The sequence below is a fragment of the Mobula hypostoma genome, chromosome 6, assembly GCF_963921235.1.
Source record: "Mobula hypostoma chromosome 6, sMobHyp1.1, whole genome shotgun sequence".
Classification (NCBI taxonomy): Eukaryota; Metazoa; Chordata; class Chondrichthyes; order Myliobatiformes; family Myliobatidae; genus Mobula; species Mobula hypostoma.
Genome location: NC_086102.1, coordinates 38,911,720 through 38,928,306, shown reverse-complemented (window position 1 = coordinate 38,928,306; position 16,587 = coordinate 38,911,720). Strand labels below are relative to the sequence as shown.

The following is a 16,587-nucleotide window of genomic DNA, read 5'->3' as shown; positions in this document are numbered from 1 at the left end:
GAAATTATAGACCAGTGTGTCTTACTTCAGTGGTTGGTAAGTTGATGGAGGAGATCCTGAGAGGCAGGATTTATGAACATTTGGAGAGACATAATATGATTAGGAATAGTCAGCATGGCTTTGTCAAAGGCAGGTCGTGCCTTACGAACCTGATGGAATTTTTTGAGGATGTGACTAAGCACATTGATGAAGGTAGAGCCGTAGATGTAGTGTACATGGATTTCACCAAGGCATTTGATAAGGTACCCCATGCAAGGGTTATTGAGAAAGTAAGGAGGCATGGGATCCAAGGGGACATTGCTTTGTGGATCCAGAAATGGCTTGCCCACAAAAGGCAAAGAGTGGTTGTAGATGGGTCATATTCTGCATGGAGGCTGATGACCAGTGGTGTGCCTCAGGGATCTGTTCTGGGACCCCTACTCTTTGTGATTTTTGTAAATGACCTGGATGAGGAAGTGGAGGGATGGGTTAGTATATTTGCTGATGACACAAAGGTTGGGGTGTTGTGGATAAAGTGGAGGGCTGTCAGAAGTTACAGCGGGACATTGATAGGATGCAAAACTGGGCTGAGAAGTGGCAGATGGAGTTCAATCCAGATAAGTGTGAGGTAGTTCATTTTGGTAGGTCAAATATGATGAAAGAATATAGTATTAATGGTAAGACTCTTTGCAGTGTGGGTGATCAGAGGGATCTTGGGGTCCGAGTCCATAGGACACTCAAAGCTGCTACGCAGGTTGACTCTGTGGTTAAGAAGGCATATGGTGCATTGGCCTTCATCAATCGTGGGATTGAGTTTAAGAGCTGAGAGGTAATGTTGCAGCTATATAGAACCCTGGTCAGACCCCACTTGGAGTACTGTGCTCAGTTCTGGTCACCTCACTACAGGAAGGATGTGGAAACCATAGAAAGGGTGCAGAGGAGATTTACAAGGATGTTGCCTGGATTGGGGAGCATGCCTTTTGAGAATTGGTTGAGTGAACTTGGCCTTTTTTCCTTGGAGCGATGGAGAATGAAAGGTGATCTGATAAGAGGCATATAAAATGATGAGAGGCATTGATCGTGTGGATAGTTAGAGGCTTTTTCCCAGAGATGAAATGGATAACACGAGAGGGAAGAGTTTTAAGGTGCTTGGAAGTAGGTACAGAGAGGATGTCAGGGGTACGTTTTTTTTACACAGAATGTGGTGAGTGCATGGAATGGGCTACCGGCGGTGGTGGTGGAGGCGGAAACGATAGGGTCTTTTAAGAGATTCCTGGATAGGTACATGAAGCTTAGAAAAATAGAGGGCTATGGTAAGCCCAGGCCGTTCTAAGGTCACGACATGCTCTGCACAACTTGGTGGGCCAAAGGGCCTGTTTTGTGCTATAGGTTTTCTATGTTTCTATATACTGATGCACTTTCCTGATCACAACATCTACTTTACAGGTAGGCACCTATCCTTCTCGTGGATCTAACCAAATGAAAATATTTTCCTGCCTTATTCGTTTACTAATAAATTTATATAAACCTCAGAGCTCACACCACCAAGACCAAAACATTTCAGTTTATTTTCAATTCTTGACAGATGGGAGTTGTGGCTAGAACGGTGGTTATAGTAAGAACCACAGAGACAGCAACATATGCTAAACTGTGTTTTCCTCTGCGCCGTTGAGCCCAATCACAATAAGGGAGGGTTGAGGTGCTTCAGTGATTCAGTCTTCCGGGTAAAACTGTTTGGAGCGGAACACCGTACCGGCGCAAGTTATCTGACGAACGGCGCAGGTTTACGTTCGCCTTTGGAAAGGTCGCTTTTTTAAACAAATTTCTTTGGATCCCAACGAGTCAGTTGAAGAATGCTAGTTGCAGTTGTCCTATCGTTGGTGTCTGGTAAGTTGTGGCTAACGCATAGGGCTAATCGCTGGTGGACACACCTCACACGTCGATACCTGAAAGCAGACTCTCCGGTAGCTTGAACCGCATTCCTTCGTTACGCGGCACAATTATCAATGCACTCCCAACTTTTTTCTTACTACCTTGTCGGATGTGAGTTTGACCCCTTCGCGTCCCGCAATTTAAAAAATGATCCCTTATTTTACTTGAACACAATATTTGCCCTACTCGACTACACTACTTCCTCCTTCGGCAAGCTGCCATTGTGTAATTCTCCCCTGGAGCACACCTGGTATGTGCGTGGGTGAGAGAGAGAAAGAGTGTATGTGTGTTCATCTGCACCTAAGACTTAAATTTATCAAGAATCAGGAAATCGCGCATCATGAAAGATCTAATTTGCTGCGCTGGTTAGAATGGGAAAAAAAGGCACTATTGAGGACGCTTTAAAAATAAACTAAAGAAAGGTTTCGTTTTTAATGCCATAGTTTAAGATTACATTTCGTTGACATTCTCCCTGCCCTCCAGTGCGACCCAAATCTAATTCGAGAGCTGTTGCAGAAGTTCAGCAGGTTATAGAGAACATTCAAAGTGGCAAGACGCCACACGATATTTATATCAATTTCTAGCCGCTCAGTCTTGCCTCCCATTGTTGGACCTTTCCATACTAGACCATTCTCATAAGATAGAGAGTACAAACCCGGCTTCTTCACTTCATAGAAACTTAGAAAGTTAGGGGTGACTAACTAGTATGGGAGCAGTTGGAAGGTTGGAAAGTCTACGATCAATAAAAACAAATTAAGCTGGATATTTCAGATGGGAACTTGGTTCAATCTACGCTCGTCAGTGTTTCCTAGATTGGAGTGCTGTGCACGAATGCCTTTAATGCTTGGGAAGCTGATTTTATTTAACTGATGTTAGCAAAAGTGGGTATATGGAGTTGGCTCAGCCTTATCTCACTATAGCAGAACAGGCTCGAGCGGCTAAGCGGCTTAGTTCTCTTCCTGTTTTTATTTCTATTTGGTAATGTTTTGTCCTTATGTTTACTAAACATTCAACTGTTCCCCGGGCACTGAAAGGTCATTGCCTTCGAAAATTCTTGCATTTAATTAACTCAGATGGTATTCAATTTGACATCTGAATAATTTACCTCATGCAAATTGTGTGTTTTGTTGTACCCATAAATCCGAGCTCTGTCCGCCTAGATGTATGTGTGTGTGTTGTACCGCGGAGTCAGAGTCATCCAGGCAGTCGGACGCCGCCGCTGTCATCCTCCCGCTTAGCACGACCCCGAATATCTGCATCGATCTTGACCAATTTGTTTGAAGAAGCGAGTGTAGGTAAATGACGCAACAAACAATCTGCTGGAGGAACTCGGGGGACGAGCAGCGTGTGTGGGAGAGAAGTAAATTTCCACATTTTGGATCGAAAAGCCACATCAGTTCCTCTAGCATTGTCTGTTGCACCAGACTCCAGCAACTACAATCTGCGTTCTAGACAAACGACTTCTGAAATTTCCCTCATGTTTTAAACCAACACCCAGCATTTATAGTAGTTTCTTATTCAACTTTTTGAAAATGTATTAAAATTATTTTGAATTGTTAAGTACATCAGGTCATCGGAGACATTTAGTAGCAGTTCAAAATCCTTTGCCATAAGTGAGCTTTCTTCAATTACCACAGCACTTCGTGGGATGGACGTGGAATTTGATTGGACTGGGTACTCTGCAGAATGCACGTCCAGCAGTAGTTTCCAGTTACTTAAAAATTCCTATTGAAATAAATGTGGAAGTCTCGATCAAACGCTATCTGACCCGTTTCCTCTGAAAGGAATGTATGGATAAATCGTTCCCCTTTACGTTCATTCTTGTCTCCATACTCTTGAATTTGTGTAAAAAGCTCAATTCTTGACCACAGCTATCATTAGAAGAAACAAGCTTTGATTAATTAACAACATCTATTTCCTTAATTGGCTAAGAATTAGTCAAAAACAAGAGAGAATCTACAGATGCTGGAAGTCCAAGCAACACACACAAAATGCTGGAGGAATTCAGCAGGCCAGACAGCATCTACGGAAAAGAGTACAGTCCAGGTTTAAGGCCTAGATCCTTCAGGAGTCCCGTTGAAGGGTCTCTGTGTTAAATCTGGACTGTGTGTTGCAAGAATTAATCGTGTAATTTAAAATTATTTAATAATTCAAAGGCTTAACTGTTGAGCCAAATAGGTCATAAACATGATTTATAAAGTTAGTAACTGTCTTCTTAATCCATCTTGTTCACAAAAAAATTGAGAAAAAAGAAGCAGAACCTGCAAGTAAAATACCAATAAAACTTGCACTTAAATGGCATCATTCACCACCACAATATGCCCTAAAATTATATGGTCAAATAGTATTGTGATTGTTTTGTCATAGGAGCATACTATACAGCTGTTTCCTTTCACCAAGATCCCATGAAGAACAAAGGGATAAATGATTAATTAATAAGATTGTATTTTTTGTGTTCATGGGTGGACGTAAGAACAATCCTGTCTCCCTTCACAAAAAATTAAAGGATTGTGTCTTTTCCCTTGCATGGGTAGTGCAACTGCAGAACTCCCACAGTTCTTTACTATTTTCTTATTGTTGCTTCTGACTTGGACAATTCAGTGTCAGAGGAGTATATGATGCCAGAAACTGGGCGTGACTGATACCTGTGGAAAGATTATGTAATAGCATTTTGTAAGATACAAACAAGCCTTATTGCTATAATTTTATTTCAAGAAATGAGGAACATGGCATTAAAATGCAACTTGTTTATCATCACTTTGTCAACATTGGTGTGTTTTTTTATGGTTTGCAAGTTAGATTTTACAATCATCAAAAATGATACAGTACGGTGAAAAGTTATTTATAGAATTGTTATGGAAAAGAGGGAGGACATTTGGTAACACTGACTCATTGGAGCCCTCCCACTTTCAAATCTTTTACTAGCTGTTCTTTCATTTAGTTCTGACGAAGGGTCTCGGCCTAAAACATCAACTGTACCTCTTCCTAGAGATGCTGCCTGGCCTGCTGCGTTCAGCAGCAACTTTTATGTGTGTTACATGAGATAAATAATTGGTCTTTGAACTCTTGGAGTAAAAACATTTCCCTTAATCAGCCATGATCCTGTCCTTGTCCTTTCAAATCTCTCACAAACTTCTTTACTCCAAGAATAATTGATTGTGCATGGTTTCACTCCTTTGTAAGAACTGTCCATTTTTCTTTGTCCCTTGCTCATTCTCCAAAGTCATCTTTAAAATAAATCTTCCAGGTTTTTCTCCATTTCCCTTTTGAAAGTTGTTAATGACTCACTTGTATCAGTCTGTTGGTAAGGGTTTTCCTCTATCACAGCTCACTAACTGAAGCACTGGATGTAAATATTAACGGTTTTAAAAACGTTTCCAAATCTCCCATTTAATTTTCTCTTTAAAAGAATACAATCCTAATTTTTTTTTCAATTACCAGGTCTTTATGGGACAAATACTTTAAGATAAAGGATGTTTGGGGACCTTCAACCAGCTTCACGTACTTTAACACAAGGCCCTCCTGATGAAGGGTCTAGGCCTGAAACATTGACTCTTTATTCCCCTCCATAGATGCTGCCGGAGCTGCTGTGTTCCTCCAGCACTTTGTGTCTGTTACTCTGTTCATGTACTTTAATTCTGTTGACCTTAATCGATTTGTGAATTGGAGAACTGAACCCTTTTATTAAACTGATTGAGGCATTCAGCAGGAACAATGAGTGGTGATAACCACAAGATTCTGAGTGATGTATTTTGGGAGGTGGGATGGTGGGAAATAAAAGTTTTGTTGACTCAACAATGATTTAATATTACAGAAAAAAACAAAAAGGCTGATATTCATAAAAGGAATCACCTTCAAATTCTGACTATTAAGTACAATGCGGGAAAGTCATCTATTAAGCATATCAATGATAATTTATTAAAAAAAATCATTGTATTGATTAAAGATATTGTAGTGAGATTTTTTGGTAGAGGGTAGGTGGAGGGCAGGGAAATGTTTTGTAGGAATACAGGTCATGCTAAATTTTATGCTTCTGAGAGGGCATCACTGATGACTTCATGCTGAGGTTTGTCATAAAATGTCCTCTTGCTTGATCATTAAATATCACTGCTCGCATTTCTTTGGCCAAAGAAGAAAGCGTTTATTGCATGGTAAAGGGACCTCCACCATGAGCTGCTTTCCAAAGTACTGCATATAAACCAAGGTCAGTTAGCTGCAATTTACATTAGAGGTTATTAAAATAAAATTTTAATTCTCAGAATGTGCAATACTTTAAATTAAATAAACCTTGAAACCATTCTATTGTTTTGATGTTTTTTTTCAGATCCTGTCAACAGTGAGAGGATGTTTAAAAGGTTTATGACAGCAAAACTGTTTACATCAAATCACCTTCTGATATCAAAATAAACCCTTGCATCAAGTTAACAGTCAGAAGCAGCATAGCTCCTTAAATGATTCCGATGTCTTGGAGTCAACCTAAATAATTTTTTTTTTACAGAAATCAGAAAGTTTTGACTCTTGGTCTTCCTCGAGATTTTCTGAATTTGATCTTTCTACTATTTGCTTTCTTTACCAGCTTTTTATGTGATAACTACTTCCCAGGATATGAATGACATCCATATTCCCTAACGACATAAACCATTCACTGTGACATAAAACTTGCCTTATCCATTCAAAATTTTCCTTGAGTCACAGAAATTTAGCCCAGTCAAGAGCAGCTTTTCATTTGAAACGTTAGGATTTTGTCTCTTTGAGACCTGCTGTCTGTTAGGGCAGGGAAGATGGAATCAACCAGGTTTCTAATTCTGCTCATCTTTCATTACCCCTACATTGATGCAGAAAAAAGAGAGTTTCAAACAAAGCTACGATTCAGTTCAGTCACTGCTCACAAAGAATTGCATTTTGGATTAGATACCATCACCATTGAAATCATAGCCCAGCAATGTAAGAAGTGATGCCCTTGAGCAGAGGGATGGGAATAGTAATGCAAAAAAAAAGTATTGTTTACTTGAAATTCTGAGTTTACGAGGAAAGAGAGTATCAGGCAATTTGACTTCTTTGTAAAAAAAAAAGAAATATGTGAGGAATTTCAAGGCAATTTTATTTATTTGTCATATTAAAGGTACCAAATGTTCTTTGCAGACTGTGTTTTCATGTACTCTTTAAAAACAAAAATATTCTCTTGATGACAAGTAGAGCTGGCGGGCACAATCACCTCTGTTTGGTATTGTTCGCTGGACTAAGCTTGTGTTAGAATAACGAAATAGGCAGTAAATCTCCTTTAAAACCAAGTTTAAACTAGACATTCATTCTAATTAGCAGCTAATCTGAATGGCTACCACTGCAAAAACCTAGTCACTGGATTAATGATTGCCTAAAATCCTCTTTATGGCTCTTGCTCTTTCATTTTGCACACTTCATCATTTTGGGGCCACTTTCACCTCTCAAACTATTGGTGCAATGACAAAATCACACCGCGTCTTTCAACTCTCAAGCTCCACTGAAATTCCTTTATTTTCACTTGGCTGGAGAAAGTCTGCCATTTCAGATGCAATTGTTTTTCAAAAGAGTTGCCTTTCTCACGGAGAGGAACCCTCATTCTTCTTGCTACATGAAATTCAGCTTTAATGGAAGCCATTTTTAATCAGGATTGTGCTGTGGGTGTTCTGTGTGAACTGGAGATGATTTGGAAAAATGGCAGATGTTGTTTTAGAGATTCAGTTTGCTTAAAAATGTTTGCTAAGATTTTTGCATCTCCCCCTCCCCCTCCAGCTTTCAAATCCCTTACTCACTCTTCCTTCAGTTAGTCCTGACGAAGGGTCTCGGCCTGAAACGTCGACTGCGCCTCTTCCTATAGATGCTGCTTGGCCTGCTGCGTTCACCAGCAACTTTGATGTATGTTGCTAAGATTTTTATTCTTTTTTTTAATTTACAGTGTTGCCAACCTTAAATGCGATGACAGTTCGTGTTTCACAGACTCTAATGGAAATTGCTCAAGGTGATGATTTAAATTTAGAATGTAAATATACAAGCATAACAACAAGGAGAGAGAATTTTAACATTGAATGGATTCGAATAGGAGAATCAAACGATGACTTGGTAAGCATGTTGTTTTTGAAATTAATTACTCACGAAAGTGGTAGTTATTACCTCCATTTAAAGGAATTGGCAACAGCCTATTTCATCACTTAGTGAGACTGTGGTGGGTCTGTGGCCTAACTTGTATACCCAGCCCATGTCTTATTTTTCAGCAATGTTCCCTCTAAGGTATGTGGACACACACATCTTTTGGTAATAGCACACAAAGGAATTTAAACTGCACACAAGAGGTTGTCACTCTACCTCGTTGGCATGTTAGGTATATTTCACGATCGTACACAATCACATTTCCTTTTCCGGTTTCTGATGCAGACGGTGTTGACAACGTGGAGTTTGTGATGATTTGTCTGCAGATTGAAGAACTGGCTTACTTATACTGTTTTTATTGAAGAAATTATTCAGTGCGCACATATTGTTGTTGTCTCTGGGCAAAAAAAACGCACAGCACAAGACTTCTGCGTACGCTGGCCATTACAAATTTTAAGGGAACATTGTTTTTCAAATATCTTTGCTGATGAAAATCCATCATCTCAGACTTGAAATTAATTATCTGCCTGGCACTATGTGCCATTTGTGAAAGGCTTCAAGTCACCACTACTCTCCACATGCAGAAGTGGTTTCTGAACACTGGAAAGACCTGTTTCCACAACCTGTGGCCACAAACTCTCACCCATCAGTTTAAGACTCTGTAACCAGTGAAATAAGTTATTTTTATCTGCCTTGAGTTCCTCTTCACATCTTAAAATTTTAACATGTTTATTGCACCATCAAAGGGCATTCAGTCAACATCAGCTCCCATCCAAGCCGTTCCATCAGTGTCACTCCCCCTCTTATTTTACTGTAACCCTGTAAATTATCTTCTCTATCAGCTCCCCATTGATCTTCAATTCAGTCATCGATAATTTATAAATTCCAGGGGATAAAGCACTGTCTTAGGTGACCACACCTTGTAATTTAATAGAGAGTCCAGGTCTCGTATTGGTAAATCATGCTGACAAGTAGAGTGAGGACAATACATAGCCTACCTAAGCTGTAGTGCACAATGTTTTTCACAGTACTCCGAGTGGTCTAACCACTGTTTAGTGTAAATTTTGCCTAACTTGTAGCTCTTGACCTCCCATTCTCCATATACAAAGACCAGCATTCTAACATTTTAATGATGCTCTGTACCTGTCCCTGTCTTTTAATCATTTATATTTATGGAGGCATAACTCTGGAACAACTGCTTTTAGATTATTTACCATTTAGAAAATACTGTTCATTTTAGGTTTGAAGAGGGTTACCTGACAAAATATTAGGCTGAAATGTTGGTGCAAAATTCAGGTAGAAATGGGTAATCTGTCTAACAGTAGCAGCTCGTAGAGCAGGGCTTTCCAACCTATGGTCCATGGACCCCTTGCTTAGTGGTTGGGAAACTGTCCTTGCTGGGCAACTGGATCCTGGATTTTGTAACACAAAGGCCACAGTCAGTCTGTGTGGGCAGCAAGTTCTCTAATCTCATTACCCTGAGCACTGGCTCTCCCCAGGGCTGTGTGCTCAGCCCACTGCTGTTCACATTGCTGACGTATGCGTGTGTCTCAGAAATGAACTCAAACTGTGTCGTCAAGTTTGCAGACGACACAACAGTAGTTGGCTTCATCAACAACAATGGTGAGTCAGAGTCCAGAGAGGAGGTGGAGTGGCTGGTGGGCTGATGTGAGAATAGCCTCAGCCTGAACATGGAGAAGACAAAGAAAATCATTGTGGACTTCAGGAAGGTGCAGATGAACCATCCCCCTCTGCGAATACATGGCTCCTCTAAACTTAGAGTTCCTGGGAGTTCACATCATGGATGACCTCATCTGGTCCCTTAATATCACCTCCCTGAACAAGAAGAAACAGCAACGTCTCCACTTTTAAGGAAATTCCGGAAAGTGAGGCCTTCCCCTAGGGTTGTCAACTGTCCTGTATTAGCCGGGACATCCCGTATATTGGGCTAAATTGGTTTGTCCCAGACGGGACCGCCCTTGTCCCGTATTTCCCCCACTAAGGTAGAATATTCCTATGAAACCGTTCGTAAGCCGAAATGGCATAAAGCGCAGAAGCAATTACTATTAATTTATATGAGAAAGTTTTTTGAGCGTTCCCAGACCCAAAAAATAACCTACCAAATCATACCAATACCACATAAAACCTAAAATAACACTAACATATAGTAAAAGCAGGAATGATATGATAAATACACAGCCTATATAAAGCAGAAATAATGTATGTACAGTGTATCAGAATCGGGAAGATTAAGCCAAAACTGATTTGTAGAAAAAAATCGGCACGCTCACGCATGCGCACGTCCTGCATGCGCGCATAGGTGCCCGCACAAGGCTTCATGGTCATGGTAGTCTTTCTTGGGGTAAACACTGTCCCGTATTTGACTGCTACTTTTGTCCCTTATTTGGGAGTGAGAAAGTTGGCGACCCTACCTTCCCCCCATCTTAAATGCAATTTATATGAGCACCATTGAGAGCATCCTGAGAAGTTGCACCTCCATCTGGTGTGGGAGCAGACGAGTGTCAGGCCGAAAGTCCCTAGAATCCATCAGGGACATTTATCGGGAGTGCTGCATATACTAGGCCCTCAGTATTATCAAGAATCCTTGCCACCCATCCAGCACCTCCTTTGACTTTCTACCATCGGGCAGAGACTGGAATCCATAAAAAAAAACAATGGCCAGGAGAAGAAATAGTTTCTTCCCTCAGGCCATGAGGTTTCTGAACTCCCTGCCATATTGCATTCAAAATGTTGCTGGTTAATCTGCTCTGTACCTTACAATATTTAATTTATGCACTTTAGTTTATTTATTTACAGGTATGTGTAATCCATCTGTAGATTTCATCCTTAATTTTATAAGTTATTCTGTGTTATGTGTACTACAGCGCTTTACACCCTGGTTCGGAAAAACGTCTCATTTGACAGTATACATGACATAGTTAAATGACGATAAACTTGACTTGACTTGGTATTGGTCCATGGCATAAAAAAGGTTGGGAACATGTGTTGTAGAGCTATCATTGGAATCCACTCAAAAACCCACTTGTTAGTAGCTTCTGTTGGCTGCAGGAAAATATATCAGGCAGCTGCCCAGGTGGGCTCATTCCCTGTTCCCCTTCTCTGTTGTTGAACTCATCTTCCAATTTCATGCACTGAGAATTAATAGTAATTAATGTAACGTCAGCAAACCAATGTAATTGAGGGCAACAAGTTACCCCAGCACCCTTTTTCACCCCTTCCCCCATCCTGGTTTCATCTACTTACAACCTACATGCTTCACACACTGACTGCTCTCCCTCTTCTTGCTCCATCTGCTAATCTCTTTCCTAAATGTTCCCATTATCACATTCCTTGCTTATCAGATTGCAGCACTTGTATCCTCTGTGTCCCCCTCTTCCCCAGTTCTAGTTGCCTATCATATTTCTTCGGCCCACCTGTTATCTACTGGTCCCTGACTGACCCACCCCCTACCCTTTTCATATGCTACCTTCCCTCTCTACTCTCAGTCCCGATGCAGGGTCACCATGAAACATTTCCTGGTGGGCAACCATTTTAATTCCTATCCCTCTTCCTGTTCCAACATGTCGGTCTATGGCATCCTCTTCTGCCACAATGAGGCCACTCTCAGCGTGGAAGCACAACATCTCATATTCAGTCTAGGTAGCCTCCAGCACAAACATGATTTCTCATTCCAGTAGTTTATTTCCCCCCTCCCCCTTCCCTCTTCTTCTATTCCCCACTCTGGCCTCGCACCTCTTCTCCTCACCTGCCTGTCACCTCCCCCACTGTCCCTCCTCTCTTCCCTTTCTCCCCTGGTCCACTCTCCGCTCCTATCAAATTCCTTCTTTTCTAGCCTTTTGCTTTTTCTATCGATCAGCTCCCAGCTTCTTACTTCATCTCCCTTCCCTCACCCACCTGGCATCGCCAATCACCTTCTAGCTTGCCCTCCTTCCCCTCCCCCATCTTTTTATTTTGGTACCTTCCCCTTCCTTTTCAGTTCTGATGGAGGGTCCCAGCCTGAGAAGTCGATTGTTTATTCATTTCCATAGACACTGCCCGACCTGCTGAGTTCCTGCAGCAATTTTGTGCGTGCTGCTTTGGATTTCCAGCATCTGCAGAATCTCTTGTGTTTCTGAAAACACTGTCAATTCCTTTCCCTCTACAGAAGAGTTTCTATGGCTGTTTAATTTTTTGCTTCAGATAACAGCACCTAAAGTCTCTTGTGAGTTCCAGATTTTTCTTTGAATTAACCATTATTCTAACTATTCAACTCAAACCCTAAATCAAATGCCCATCACCCTAGGTTATGGTCAATTTATTTTCCAGACTAAATCTAGGAAGGCAGAAGGTATAACCACAACAGTGGTCAGCATGGACAATAGAAGTTGGACTATGTTGTAATACAGTACTGTGTAAAAGTCTGGGCCACTCTAGATTTTTGTATGGTTTCAGATGGTATGGCCTCCACAAAGCCCTGATCACAGCATTGAGGCTTGAGGCTGTCTGGGATTACCTAGAGAGATAGAAGCAAGCGATACAGTCAAAACCTGCAGAACAACTGTGGCAAGTTCTCCAAGATGCTTGGAATAACTTAACAGCCGAGTTTCTTATAAAACTTCACGAAAAAATATACCTCAGAGAATTGATGCAGTTTTAAAGGCAAAGGGTGGTTTCACCAAATATTGATTTTAGTTTTTTTTTACTGTTTACTGCTCTTTAAAGTAATTTTTTTTGATATTTAGAAACTTTTCATTTCATTATTATTGAAAGCCTCTTCGTTTTACAGAACCTCTTTACATGTGCCTCAGACTTTTGCACAGTACTTTATTGGGTTTTTGTAGCATATAACATACATCTGTACATTCCATATGCAAACAAAAAGTGCACTAAATTACCACAGATGCCACATTAGAGCACTGAAACTTATTCACTTACTATTTACAAATACAACAATAACACGAGTCATGGTTAACACTGGTGCTCTGTGGTGTATGTGCAAGGTAGGTTCTGATCATATGGTTTGAGGAAGTTATGTTCATCTGCCTTCCTACCTTCGCCCCACTGACAACCCTTGGTTCACACTTTGTTCCTTGTAGCTTCATGCCTCTTACCATACATGGACTCGTCAGCTTTTAAGGGAGGCAGACGGCAGAGTGATAATCCCTGCGCCACAAAACTCATCCATTAGTCCAGCATGGCGGCTGAATGAAGCTGACAAATTGGTTATCCTAAGTGCATGGCCTTGAACTTCTCAGGCATAAATTGAGGCCATCCGTTGGTCAGGGTCAACTGTGGATATTGAGATACCCAAGCCAGACCCTCGATATGAGGAGCAAGCTGTTGCCCACGCAACAGGCTCCCCCTTTCTACGCAGCTGATGAATCCAAAGGAACGGCAGAGACCAGCATAGTTTGGCACCAACAGCGTCACAGGAGTTGCCAGTCAGCACTGAACTCAATGTAGGACTGCTTCAGGGACTTCAGCTCCAGATTTTTCCTCAGGATTTACTCCTGAAAGCCTTGCTCATGAAGGCAGCAGAGGTTTGAGATCAGACTTGTCCTTCTCCTAGATGAGCTGCCAACCATGGCTGACAAGCCCCATCTACCTGAAGGGACTGGTCTTAAGGTGCCTGTAACCCACCTTTGCCCCTTCTCCTGTCAGTAGAAACGATCTGGCGGGCTTAGTAGCTAAGACACATGTGAGGGCCAGGAGCTGAACTTGGTTGACAGAGGCTATTTGAGATGCACGCCATTGGGAGCATTTAACAAGTAGTGGGAGCTTGTCCCCATTACCACCCTGACTATTAACAACCTTAGGGAACCGGTATAAATTACACACACAAAGTGATGCCCCTTCCTGTCTATGAATATGTTGGGGTTCCTTTATTGAGTACACATGGAGCTAATTGTTGTCTGCCACTTCCTGAACCATCAGAAAGCCCATTATCTGGCCAAATCAGGAGCCTGTGCCAGCTGTTGCTATCTACTTAACAAGATGAATTCCTCTCTATGAAGTTGTCTGTTTCTGCCACTGCCTAAAATGATCTGGAAACTCAGGGTACTGGGATCTTCATTGCCACAGTCTGAGCAATTTGAGACTGTATCTCTGTTCATGGTAGGTAGCAGAACTTAATGACTATTGCCTCTGGGGTGGGTTGCTTCTCCATTAGGAGCCCTCTTCCTTGCTCTAGGACCCTCTCTTGCTGCCCTTCCAGCAGCTCCATAGTGAAAACTCCCATATGTTTAGTGAACAGGAACATCTGCTCTGCTTTGTCAGAATTCTCAACAATGCTTGTGGTATAAGCACGTCCCTCATGATGGCAAAACTCTGTTGGACATTGGTAATGTAAGATATTGCAAGTCCATTTCTCATGTTTATTGGTGAGACGGACATCAGGGGGGCAGCGTGGCCTCAGTTGTAGGCCTCAAGCCACAGGCATGCCTGTTGCAGCAGCCCAGGAGAGGAGATGGCACAGTGATGTTCGGTTGGCACTGGCCCTTGCTGTTGGTGCTGCTCTCCAGTGTTTGCTTGGTGGAAGACAAGCTGGATTGTGTGCATCTGCGGGTTGCTGAGAACTGCTTCTTCTTATACATTTATTTATTTATATATGTAAATGTGTGTGTGTGTGTGTGTGTCTATATATATATTAGTTATTGTGTGACTGCATGTTTAATGCTATCTTATATGTGCCTTTTGTGCTTGTGGGAAGGCTGTTCTACTGTGACTCTGTGGGTTTCTTCCAGGTGATTTGGTTTCTTCCCACAATGCAAAGCTGTACAGGTTAAGTAGTCACATGGGTGAAATGGGGTGGAGCCGGCTCATTGGGCTGTGAGGGCCTGTCACCATGCTGTATCGCCAAAATAAAAAAATTAAATATGACTGAAATATTTGACCCATTTTAATTGTAGGTGATATGTCAGCTGCAATGTTACCTTGAGGAGTTGAGGACTGACTATTGTATTTAGTGATGAAAGTAATTTTAGGCAGAAAAGGTGTCAGGAAATGGGTAGCACTTTTTATGCTGCTATGATTCTCTTTCAACTCCAATCAGCCATTTCACGTTTTTCCAAATATTTATTTGTATTCATAAGGCATGAATACTTTTAAGTACAAACTATCCTATAATTAGCTTTAATTAATCCTCATATCAATTGCTTTTAATTGTTATGGATTTTCCTGGTTGTATTTATTTTGTATAAACAGTCTGTTATGTTCCAAAGGCTTTATATTTTGTATCTCAAACTGTACACAAACATGGGCCAGGTTGTGCTCACTGTGTATACTCGCCACCTTGCCGTGTACCCGTCACTGCTCCTACCATCTGGGACTCTGGGTGGCAATACACATGAAGGCTAGTCTGGCACCCCAAAAGGTAGGGCCATTCTTGAGTGGCAAGTGAGCCTTAGGCTCCAATCCCAAAAGATGTTGAATACCTTTTGAGGAGTAGCTGTTGTCAAAAAGCCTTTTAAATTGTTCTTAAGTGTCTGATTATCTGAGATGTTTAAAAAGCAGTTCAAGCAGATATAGTTAATTTGTAAATAATTATTTCAAAATGAAAAAATACATACATTGCAATTACTATTAATTAATCAGAACATACTAGTATATTGAAATTTAAGAAAAATAAAACAATTAAGTTTTCTCCCTAAGGACCTCCAGCACCCAGGACGTGCTCTCTTCTCACTGTTACCATCAGGAAGGAGATACAAAAACCTGAAGGCACACACTCAGCGATTCAGAAACAGCTTCTTCCCCTCTGCCATCTGATTTCTATGTGGACATTGAACCCATGAACACTACCTCACTACCTTTTTAACCTGTTATTTTTGCACAAGTTATTTTAACTATTTAATAGACATATTTATAATTACCATAATTATGAGGCAGGAGGAGAAGATAGCGGTGCGACGCAGCATGCGCAGCTGTTCCGAATGATATCGATTATGTGTAACTAGGGGGCCGTGCACAATCCGGATTTGATGGAGAGAGACGTGAGAGGCACGGAGGAACACCTGGAGTAACTTCTGAAATGCCTGCTTCGCTGCCACTGCTACTGTGCGATCGAGAATCTCTGGAGGGGAGGGCCCCAAGTCCTCAGCTTTGCTTATTGCCTGTTGCCAGGGCCGGGGTCGAAGTGTTTGGCAGAGATGGTGCTCGGTGCTCGGTGTTCGGTGTTGAAGAGCTGGTCGGAGGCTCGGAGTTTTCGGATGGACTCGGAGTCGGACTGTGGTCGGATGCTTCCAGGATGCTGCATCGGCAAGTTGGCGGCGCTGGAGGTTTACCATCTGCGTGAGATGACGGGACTTTCGAGAGACTTTGAGATTTTTACCATGCCATGGTCTGTTCTTATCAAATTACGGTATTGTTTTGCACTGTTGTAACTACATGTTATAATTATGTGGTTTTTGAGTCGGTTTGTCATGTGTTTCCGTGATATCATTCTGGAAAAACATTGTATCATTTCTTAATGCATGCATTACTAAATGACAATAAAAGAGGACTGCATGTCCTCATAATCTAAAATTCAGTTTTTCCTCTATATTTATCATG

At 41.5% G+C, this 16,587-nt stretch overlaps 1 protein-coding gene across 1 annotated transcript in view; it reads left to right on the top strand.

The window, feature by feature from the left end:
* Positions 1-1,709: 1,709 nt before the first annotated feature.
* Positions 1,710-16,587, top strand: part of LOC134347949 (cell surface A33 antigen-like) — a 33,629-nt gene continuing 18,751 nt past the window's right edge. The window contains exons 1-2 of the mRNA XM_063050618.1: positions 1,710-1,866; positions 7,847-8,010. Coding sequence (XP_062906688.1) covers positions 1,833-1,866; positions 7,847-8,010 — 198 coding nt within the window. The 5' untranslated portion in view covers positions 1,710-1,832. The remainder of the gene's footprint in view (positions 1,867-7,846; positions 8,011-16,587) is intronic.